This window comes from Nymphalis io, chromosome 12 (genome assembly GCF_905147045.1).
Source record: "Nymphalis io chromosome 12, ilAglIoxx1.1, whole genome shotgun sequence".
NCBI lineage: Eukaryota > Metazoa > Arthropoda > Insecta > Lepidoptera > Nymphalidae > Nymphalis > Nymphalis io.
In genome coordinates this window covers 5,842,413-5,853,315 of record NC_065899.1, presented here as the reverse complement: position 1 = coordinate 5,853,315, position 10,903 = coordinate 5,842,413, and the positions used below count along the sequence as shown (strand labels likewise).

Below are 10,903 nucleotides of genomic sequence, written 5' to 3'. Positions count from 1 at the left end.
TTGAAATGTATATACAGACTTACAGAGAAACAAAGAAACATAGAGATTTTACAAAATATTGTAATCCAATTAGGTCATTGTGACGTAATCCGCAAACATTATTTACAAGGAAGGTAAAATGAATTATTATTTCGTTTGTCGTGGGTATGCGGTACCTCTATATTATATTATAGCAATTAATTGGACGCTTCTGACGCTGAGCGCTATTACGAGTCTCTTACTCGTATGTGTAAACAAAGGTACATACGAGAAGGTTAAAGTTTTCTTTACTAAATAGAAATAATATTGTGACACCTTTTAGAGATGACTCACTAGTTCAAAAATAGTATAGATAAAACTATACTATTAAAAAAATATGTTTTTTTTTTTAATTTTTTATAAAAATATATGTTATCTGTGATAGAATTAGATTTAATTCTCATTAATCGGGGAATTAAATTAAACAAGTGCCGGGATACATTTGATATCTTATCTATTTTTTGTTTGCTATTTTATTTATGATTTTTATAAATTCTACAGATACAATCAAATATTCTCAAATGACGCATGATTCAATGTCAAGAATAATAAACATGTAGTAGTGGAAACGAATGCTAGTACGTCTAGAGCGTAGGCACTCCATAGACTGAAATGTTTTCCAATTAACACCTTTATATCTATTTAAAATAAGCGCTACAAAGCCCTGACCTGCGTCTATATTTATTTACGTTCTTCGCAACTCGAGCGCAGTACACACTCGTACTAGGTTAGAATCGCACGTGTCGGTTGACTCGATAATTGTTTATCGATTTTAAAGTGACAGTGAAATAATCAACATGGAGCCAGTGAATCTTATGGAACTAGATGAGAAAAAGTTAAAAGAATTTCTTGCTACTTTTGATCATGTATTCTCAGATTGCGACGGTAAGTTGCGTCAGGCGTGTACCGGTCGATACAGTTTAAACGTTGCTATGGGAATTAGGCTATGTTTGACTGACATAGCTATTACGTCATGTTAAGAGATAAGTAACCCCTGAAATTAGTTTAAACTGGTTTATATTTGTGGTATACATTTATTGAATTATATTTTACGTTATTCTAACGTGATAATATTACTGATGTGATGGCGGTTGGAACATCGCTTATATTTCATTTGGTTTTGTGTTTAGTATCAGCTGATTTAGTTGTGACATTGCTTTATCACACTTAGGGTCAACAGTTTAATAATGTTCTTTAATTATTATATATTATATTAATTTGTATGTGTAATAAACAAAATGTAAAAAAATTAAATATGGAATAGCAAGGTAGAATACTTTTAACTCCAAAACGTCAGAAGAATTTTAGCTTCTATTTAGCCATTCAAATCGAAATCTGTCATTTAAATTTTTAATTATGTTTTAACTTAAATTCGATTCGATAAATTATTTAAAACTAAAGAACCATTACTCTTACTATAGATATATCATTACAGTAATTAGAGTAATAAAAAATAAAGTAATTTTAATTCTGGTTTTAAATTAGCAGTAGTCACTATCTCACTTAGATGAGTGATTGAAATAATTGCTCACAATATTATGAGAAATATCAAGTATTGATATTTTTAGTTATTATCTCAGAAGAGTCTATCATATGTAACAAGGAGATATTACACTAATTAAAGCAGTCTTATAGTAAAAAAAAAGAAATTGTAGTTTTTTTGTCATGCTATTATGCGTCATCGCTTTGATCATAGTGGAATTCGACAAGGAATTTAATTTTTGAACCGCTAGAAAAAATAAGAGCGATTGAGCTCGTTTTAATTGAGTATGACGTAATAGAAACATGAAACTAAAACATTAGCAGGAAATTAACGTAGGAAAATACACTTTATCTATGAGTAATATACCATTTCATCATGACATTGCATTTTATGTCTGAATAATATTATTTACATATTACGTAAATTTTTCCTTCTAATGTCACTCTTGAGTCGCACAATCCGAATCTCCACAAATACCTATCTGTCAAAATTCGAATTTTTATAATTCTACACCTTTTCCCTCATGCATTCCTACAAATATATTTTTAATATCTTTAATACTAATAATTCAAATTTAAGCACCTTTTATTTTATTAGTCAAAGTACTTCACATTACCTCTTATTATATCACAATACGATTGATATTATGTTACAATTCGATCAAGTGATAATTACTTAAATTTATCATTTGTTGTAAATTTTTAGTATGACTTGATTAAAACATAAGGTAGGTTTATCCAATTGGCCAAACTTGAAACATATTTTAACGAGTACAAATTAATGTATCACTACCAGGCAAAAGTTTTCTCCCCTTTTAAGGTTTAGAGATTATTCTACCACGCCGCTCCAATGAGTTCGTGACAAAACTCTGCTTTCAATATGAAATAAATATTGCTATATGTTCAATATTATATATATTATATTCATTTAACCAGCAATAATTTTACTGCATTATCGAATGTTATTTCTGTAGTTTTCTTCTTTCTTCCATCGTCTTTTAAATGTTTCTTTATCTATTTGGCTAACTTTGTTTATCTTAATCTTAATCTTAATAAAAATGTATCGTATTAACAAAGATTATATTTAACCTAGGTCAAATTCGTTGTCTGGGTACAAGTTTTCATCTAATTAAAAACGATTAATTATGAAATGAGACGGAAAATAAAATACGTCTAGTATCACTTATCACTTGATTACGATACATGTAAATATAATTATCATAACAATAAAATACTATGAAAACCTTCATTTCATTTATTTATATCGCCTATAATTACACTAATTCACGATACTGGTGGTAGAGCTACTGGTTGTAGAGCTTTGTGCAAGCTCGTCTGGGTAGGTACCACCCACTCATCAGATATTCTACCGCAAAACAGCAGTACTTGGTATTGTTGTGTTCCGGTTTGAAGGGTGAGTGAGCCAGTATAATTGCAGGCACAAGGGACATATCATCTTAGTTCCCAAGGTTGGTGGCGCATTGGTGATGTAAGCGATGGTTAACATTTCTTACAATGCCAATGTCTAAGGGCGTTTGGTGACCACTTAGCATCAGGTGGCCCATATGCTCGTCCGCCTTCCTATTCTATAAAAAAAAAAATACTTCATACATATATATGTATTATAGTGTATGTATATATATATATATATATATATACACATACACTTTATATATAAACATTGAGGATAGTGAAATTATAAGCACAAATATATAGTGAAATATCAAATAACTATTAATAATTTTTCAATTAATGAAAACTTTAAATCATATAGGTTCACTCACTAGGGTCATACTCCCATTTTATTTTTCTCTGACTCTCGATAATTAAATCTTATTAATACTTAATGATGATTAAAATTTTAGCATCATCTTTAATACCTAAATAATTTTGAATTTGTTTTTTTTTCCTAGGGGTCATATGGACTAAAATTCCAATACCAGGCGCGGGCAAGTTCTTTGAACTGATGCAGCGACTTGGTAAGACGGTGCATTTCGTGTCAAACAATAGCTTACGAACAAAAGAAAATTATGAATCGCTATTCCAAGCGGCTGGTATTAAGAGTGGATTTGTAAGTATATAAACAAAGGAATACCTAGAACATATAATATTACTTGTTTCTGTTGAATATTTAATTTTCTAACAACATTTGCTTAAGTTCTCTGTTCCAATTGAGTGCCAAAAAGAATAACCTAGTGTCATTCAAATCGGACATCATTACACAATTTAGTCAATACATGAGCATCGGCATTAAGTGTATCTAAGTGCTAATATAATAAAAAAAGTAAACGCTAATAAATACGTTGACCACTAATAAGGTCAGAAATAAATTAAATAAAAAACAACTATATTGAAACTATGTCTACAAAAATTAAGACTGAAAACTTGTTCTTTACTAACTGAAACCACCCGATAAGACTTGACGATGCCTTCTCCCCATAAGACATGATGATGCTTTGTAAGAAATATCAGCCATTCCTTAATTTAATCGAATACGTTGTCCCTTGTGTTATTTACGTTGTCCACATGCCATTTAAACCGAAAAAATGATAAGTGGATAGTACCAACCGTCAAGGTTTTGTACAAATCTATACCACCATTAGTAGAGTTACTAAAATGTATTACTTTTATCGAAATTATATTACGAAATAAAAGTATAATAATGAAATATCCCAAAATATTATATTCCTTATAATATTCATAGTATTTTTTTATATCGTCTTAATAATACGCATCATACAATAATGTCCCAAATAAGGCTTAGGGCTCTGATTGATCAGTCAAATCTAGAAGCCTTTGTGTCAAAAGAAAGAATATAATAGTATGTTATACATTATATTCATATTCGTGGGCCCTTTGCGATCGCTGATTGCCAATTTTGTTACCACAACTAATCTTTGTCTGAGTAAATACATTTAACATGAAAAGCATATATATAATTGGCTATGTACTTCAGTTGATTAAAAAAGTAACTATTCAGTTTCTTGTCGGTTTTTCTTGTTAGAATTTATATAGAATTGGTAGATTTATATATTTTTTTCTTTAATACGACTATTTCATTTTGACTTAAGAAACATAAGATTTTTTCCTAAAATAATAATTATTATTATTTTTATTCTAGGCAATGTTTATATTTCTGGAATACACAAAAACTAATCTTAAATAGATTTAGTCTTCGATAGCATTCAAATAATAAAACGTGTTTAATATAATGATATTATAGGCATTTATCCACCAAATATCAAAATATAATATTATATTTTAATACATCTACAAATATCTATAAAAATACGCCGGCTGACAGCTGCCAACTGGTTCCATTTGTTTCCTTCGACTGTATCAGCGTGAAATTAGAATTTTGTTATAGAAAGATTATCGAAATATTAATTTATATTATCTAGAGAAAAGTATTTTATTTGAATTTATGTTCGAGAAACTTCCACATTATTATAGGTTTTGTATGTACCGGTATGGCAATATTAATAATGCCCAAATAATTGTGAGTTGAATTATTAATAAAAATCCTACCATGAATATTGATTTTTTCAAAAACTACAGAGTCCATAATTTTATGACACCAGTGTGAAATCGGAGCTTCAACATTCATAATAATCATTTTTAAATTTAATTGTAATATATCCCTTTATACACATAACAATTAAACATGTCGTTGTTAATAGATAGAAATAATGCTACCCATGAGGAGTTCACGAGCTAAAACTGAGTGAATTATAAAAGTAATTTGAACTGAAACTTATTTAGCTCCCACTTAGTTCACCCCCGCTTAGCTAGGCTGCCGTACTCATCATGAGTTTATTGTATTACCTTAATTTCTACCGCATTTGTGTTTATAATAAACAGTTTTATATATAAATAATGAAACCCTGTATTTATATTATACGACTGATTGACTATAGGAATAGTTAATTCAAAACATCTGAAGTTTATTTTTATTATTAAGAATTGTTTATCGACCGTATCAAGATACAGTACATAAACAATGTGCTTTTACAATACTCAAATGTTCTAAAATGTGTGTGGCTCGCGTACTTGACGACATCCAAGCATAATTTGTGTTACTGTGATACTAATTTGTTATATATCTGCTTTTTTTACGTAGCGATTAAAGCTCTATTATTATCAAATAAAAGTACAGTTCTGTATTCGTATATTTAAGTATAGTTATGTCATTATGTTGCCATGACAACAAGACAATCGTTACACGAGCACGTTACGTTGCACATGAACGACTCGGTAGCGAGGCGACTCCACTTCAAGCGTCTGCTATTTTATCCCTCCTTATTTTTCACACACAAAAGGTATTCATTTATATTCGTCGTCGTTTTACCACTTTTGTTCCTGAGTCCTAATCGATTTTAGCTACAGCTTCCATTCTCAACGGAAATTAACCAAATTCACAGGATATTTTATTGTGAAAACACGAGTGCATTCACTTTCCTTCGCTTCATAAACCGAGAATACTGCGATGCCGACACGTCATGAAACAGTTGCAGTAATAAAAGTTTTACGTGATTTCTGCGAAATAGAAGCGCAACCTTTGCCAACATCTCAACTCTGACCTATTATTGAGACTATTTATCTCTAGCCTAGGAAAACGTGATCTTCATCATTATAAACAACAAACTAGATTAACGACAATTCAGTCTTTCTTAAATCAGATATTATATATTCGACATATGTTATTCAGCTCACAGCACAAATATTTTCAATGCACTTGAACTCTTAACCTTATTTATATTATTGGAAGTGTCTGCCAAATGCAACTAATTAATTGTATTATTTCAATTAATAACTGTTACTTTGCTTATCGTGGGCAAGTTTCCAACCAACAATTTGTTTTTATAAAAACTCGTATTTTGTACATTAAAACAAATACATATGTGTATATTTATTGTTTTGGATGAAAGTATAAACGAATATTTTTATAAGAATTGTTATTCATAAATAACCAAGCACCTTGTCTAATTACTTAACTTTTTTATAAAAAATAGGTTGCCGATAGAAGTCAAATTGTATGATTTTTTTAAAAGATTCGTTCATTTTAAATATACGAAATGTTTAACTATTTCCTCATTTAATATTTTTTAAATTTTGTTTATCATTTTTAATATTTTTTTTCATTTTAGGATAATCTTACAATCCCGTCATCGGCAATCTGCGAATATCTCAAATCAGTTAAATTCAACAAAACAGTGTACTGTGTAGCATGCCCAGAGACCATCACCATGCTGGAGTCACATGGTTTTGAATGCAAAGAAGGGGTAAGTCATGCTTAATCTATATATATATATATATACATATATAAATAGACCTCCAGACCGATTTGGGCCACGCGGCCAATCTCAAGAGAGATTAGCCAACTGCGGACATATTATAGTGCACAAGTGTGTGCACAAACACAGATGGACTCCTTATATAAGTAAGTAAGTAAGTAAGAATAAGTTAGGGGATAACTTTCATAATCCAATGGGACGGCAATCCGACACGACCGGAAAGAGTTCAGGCGCAGGACCAACGGCCTTACGTACTTTCTGAGGCATGGGAGTGCACACACTTCCAACTTCCAGACTCCGGTCTGCTATTGAGAACTTTTTGAGACTTGGGATTTGAACCCAGGATCTCCGGGTCTGCGGCCTTACATCTAGCCACTAGACTAACGCCTTGAGCGCTATACTCTAGGGGCGCGAATCATATACATTTAAAATCTGCTTACATTAATTAGATAATTGAACCTAGAATGCTATTTGTTTCTATGAGAACCCTCCTGAAAGGTATTAATCAAATAGAATTTTGCTCTCATACAAACACAAATACACTATCTTACACACACACTCACGTCAAATATGTATTCTATAGTTGTGAATATTTTTTCGCTAATATAATTGTTCTATTTTCATTGTTTTGTTAAATAATCTTATTTATATAACCATCATTATGTGGCCTTATGAGTCAGTACTGTACAATAAATTTCAATAACGCTCTTGATATAAAACTTAATCATAAATGAACAGTACATAGCGGAATTTAATTGCTAGTTAATATGAGTTATCAGACGACCCTACAAGAAGGTTATCAATATACTGATCATGCTTACTATATATGTTGAGCAATATCTTCTAATCCTTGTTTCAACGGAATATAAAATAATAAGCAGTATTCAGTTTTATTTATGGTTTCTTTTAAATTGCGAACGTAATATTTTGCAACGGTATTTTGGGGTTGTCAATGTCCCAATTCTATCATTCAATTAACCCTAAAGCTTTATACGCCCCTTATTAAGGACATAATAAGGAAAACGTATTCAAGAACTATTTTGTAAAATATTTTATGAAAAATACTATGAAAATCAAAAACTGTTAGTTAATTATAATATGAAGATTATTCTGTGAATGTGTGTGTAGGTGTGAGTGATAAATGTTTGTGTATTACACTATCACTATCAACACTATTGATGTAGTGCGCTGATACTGAATATTTCTATTACTACTTAATAGGTAATTATTTACATAATGTATTTACAAGAAATATGAATTAGTAATCGTATTTATAAGAACAAATAACTATTTGAAGTAGATTTTTTACTTGATATATCTATATATACTAAAAATAAATTTAAGATATTATTTTAACAATTAATTACAGCCGGAAGTCGGTACTTATTATTACGAAGACTATATAGAATACGTAACCGTCGATGAAGAGATAGGTGCTGTTGTCTTCGATAGCGACTTTAAGGTGAACCTGCCTAAGATGTACAAAGCTCTTACTTACCTCAAGAGGCCAGAAGTACACTTTGTTACTGGAGCGACTGACAGATACGTACCTTTGAAGCCGGGATTCTTAGCTCTTGGTATTAAATCTTCACTCTGAATATTCATGGGTTTCATTATAAAAAAATTTACATAAATATTTTAAGTTAAAAGCTGCAAAGGTTTGCTTTAAATGATATATACGCTTTTCAGTGGTTATTAAAGCGTTTTATAAATATAGTATATAAATAGTGTATAAAATTAATTCATTTAAAAAAAATGTTTGGCAATTTTATAAAGCATTTTAATTTCAAAAACAGGTACGGGGATATTTAGTGATATCGTGAGCACAGAATCGAAACGCCAACCAATACAGCTCGGTAAGCCAGGCAAGACGTTTGGAGAATTTGCTATGAAACGAGCAGGCGTTACTGACGCAAGCCGAGTGCTATTCATTGGTGATATGTAAGTCGGATTAATTTAATATCTGAAGAGATATTAAATATTTTAATAATTTAAAAATATATTATTGTCAGTTAACTGAAGTTACTTTATTCGTTACGTTTTTATTATAATGGTAAGTACATAGTTGTTATGCATATGACTATGTAGTTTGATTGGACTGTGCTGTGAACCTTAGTGTGATTAATAAATAATTATATAGAATATTAAGTTATATAATACAGTCAAGAAGTTTTGTGATAGTAATACAACAGGTAAACATAATAATACTATTTAAAGTCATTTGTTTCAATTAATGTAAGAAAACACCAATTATAATTAAATACGCCTTCCAAGAAAGAAATAGCAAAGTTGTCGGAGAGCAATTTATATTATTTGCAGTTTTTAATTTCAACATGGTTTAATTTTAAATGATCTGATTTAGTTCATGTTTTACGCTTACGTGTTTTGATTACAGGATAGAACAAGATGTTGGTTTGGCCAGAGCTTCAGGTTTCAAGACTCTCCTGGTATTGACTAACAACACCAAAGAGGAAATGATGTCTCACAAAACACTTAAGCCAGATTGCTACGCTGATTCCTTGGGAAGCTTAGTTCCTATATTATATAAGTGTTTAAATGTCTAGTTCCTATTACAGATAAAGAAATTTGTATGTTTATTATAATACCTATTATTGATTTGTGTTGGCGTCATAAGTAAGACTTTTATATTTGTTGCAATCTATTATTATTTTTAACGAGGTATTTATTAATTGCGGTTCAATGTTGTAGTTTTTAGAAATATTTCTTATTGTATAATTATTATTTATAATGTACCTGAACATTTGTGTAATATTTATTTATTTATAAATAATTTCAGAACGCACTTAATGTATATCTATAATTTGATTAGCAAATAAACTTAAATAGTACTTCTTTGTTTTTTTTTAGTATAGTATTTAATTAATTTACACCCAATTCTACTATTTTATTTCAGACAGCAGCCATAATATATGAAACTACACTATGGCTATTTTTACTAGTGACATAATATTACTACAAGCATTTTAGATATTTTTTTAAAAAGCGCTTGACATGTGAAGTGCTATTCATAATAAAAACAAGACTAACATAAAATATTTTTATTCAAAATGAATACATCCAAGACTTTTTAATACTTAATAACTATTTAAATTAAAGACTTATTATCTTTTTAATATCTTTGTAATGAAGATTGTATGTGAATTACAGTAGGTAATTGCGTTTTATATTTTTTTATTGCCTTAATAAAAAAAATGTGATTTTGTTTGTTTTTTCATTTATTAATTTCTTCATTTATAAAAGTTTTTTTTTCTTAGAGATGAATAATACAGCACAGGACAATCTTAAATTAATTTCCTGAATTATTTTTTGTAATTCAGTGTTCAACATTTGTTTTTGCAAATTTTTTTGGATAAAAAAAATATATTCAATGTCATTTTTAAATAAAGATGAAAAGATGAAGGCGAAAAATACCATTTTAATATCAAATTGGATGATTTTCCCATTTTTTCCATGAGGAAGTGATTGAATCACCATCAAATCAATAAATGCGTATGTGTGTATATGTGTGTGCATGTTAATAAAACTTTAAAAAATATCGTCTTCGGAATTCATAGTGTGCGTGGGTGTATGTACAAATGTGTAAATGAGATATTATAATATATAAAAACGTTTTATTTGTCTCGCATATCATAAGTATAAATGATACTAAGGCTATGAATTGTCATTTCGTCTGACGATTATCACAATAAGCAGTTGATACAATATCTTGAAATTACTATCAGCTGTTTTTTTAATATCGTAAAGAATGTGTAAAGAGAACATCATGTTGATTTTTTTGTATAAATTTTACACCATGTAAAATGCTTTATATGATTTTTTACCTTGTATATATTTACAATATATAAAGATGAATATGTATTTCGAAAACTATAGTAATACTATAATCAATAATCTTTATGTTGAAAATATAACTATAATCTTTATGTTGAAACACAAATACTCTACACAAATATATAATATACACATAAACAAACGATTATTATATTTTATAACAAAATATTGAATCTTATTTCATTTTAATCATTAAGTACATTAAGTCCTACACTTCTCGCCAACAAAACATAAGCATTTTCAGTGAAAATATAAAA

At 29.2% G+C, this 10,903-nt stretch overlaps 1 protein-coding gene across 1 annotated transcript; it reads left to right on the top strand.

The window, feature by feature from the left end:
• Positions 1–716: 716 nt before the first annotated feature.
• On the top strand, positions 717–9,643 carry LOC126772384 (uncharacterized). The gene is made up of 6 exons (XM_050492739.1): positions 717–903; positions 3,414–3,571; positions 6,648–6,782; positions 8,164–8,371; positions 8,591–8,735; positions 9,190–9,643. Exons 1-6 carry the CDS (start codon positions 816–818, stop codon positions 9,356–9,358), a joined length of 903 nt encoding a protein of 300 aa, XP_050348696.1. The 5' UTR covers positions 717–815; the 3' UTR covers positions 9,359–9,643.
• The last annotated feature ends 1,260 nt before the right edge of the window (positions 9,644–10,903 follow it).

What these genes read in the sequence shown, in the direction of transcription:
- LOC126772384 (XM_050492739.1), top strand. Translation starts at nt 816, where the DNA reads ATGGAGCCAGTGAATCTTATGGAACTAGATGAGAAAAAGTTAAAAGAA. An exon ending in TGTATTCTCAGATTGCGACG is followed by an intron (nt 904 to 3,413) that starts GTAAGTTGCGTC and finishes TTTTTTTCCTAG; the next exon opens with GGGTCATATGGACTAAAATT. An exon ending in GTGCTATTCATTGGTGATAT is followed by an intron (nt 8,736 to 9,189) that starts GTAAGTCGGATT and finishes TTTTGATTACAG; the next exon opens with GATAGAACAAGATGTTGGTT.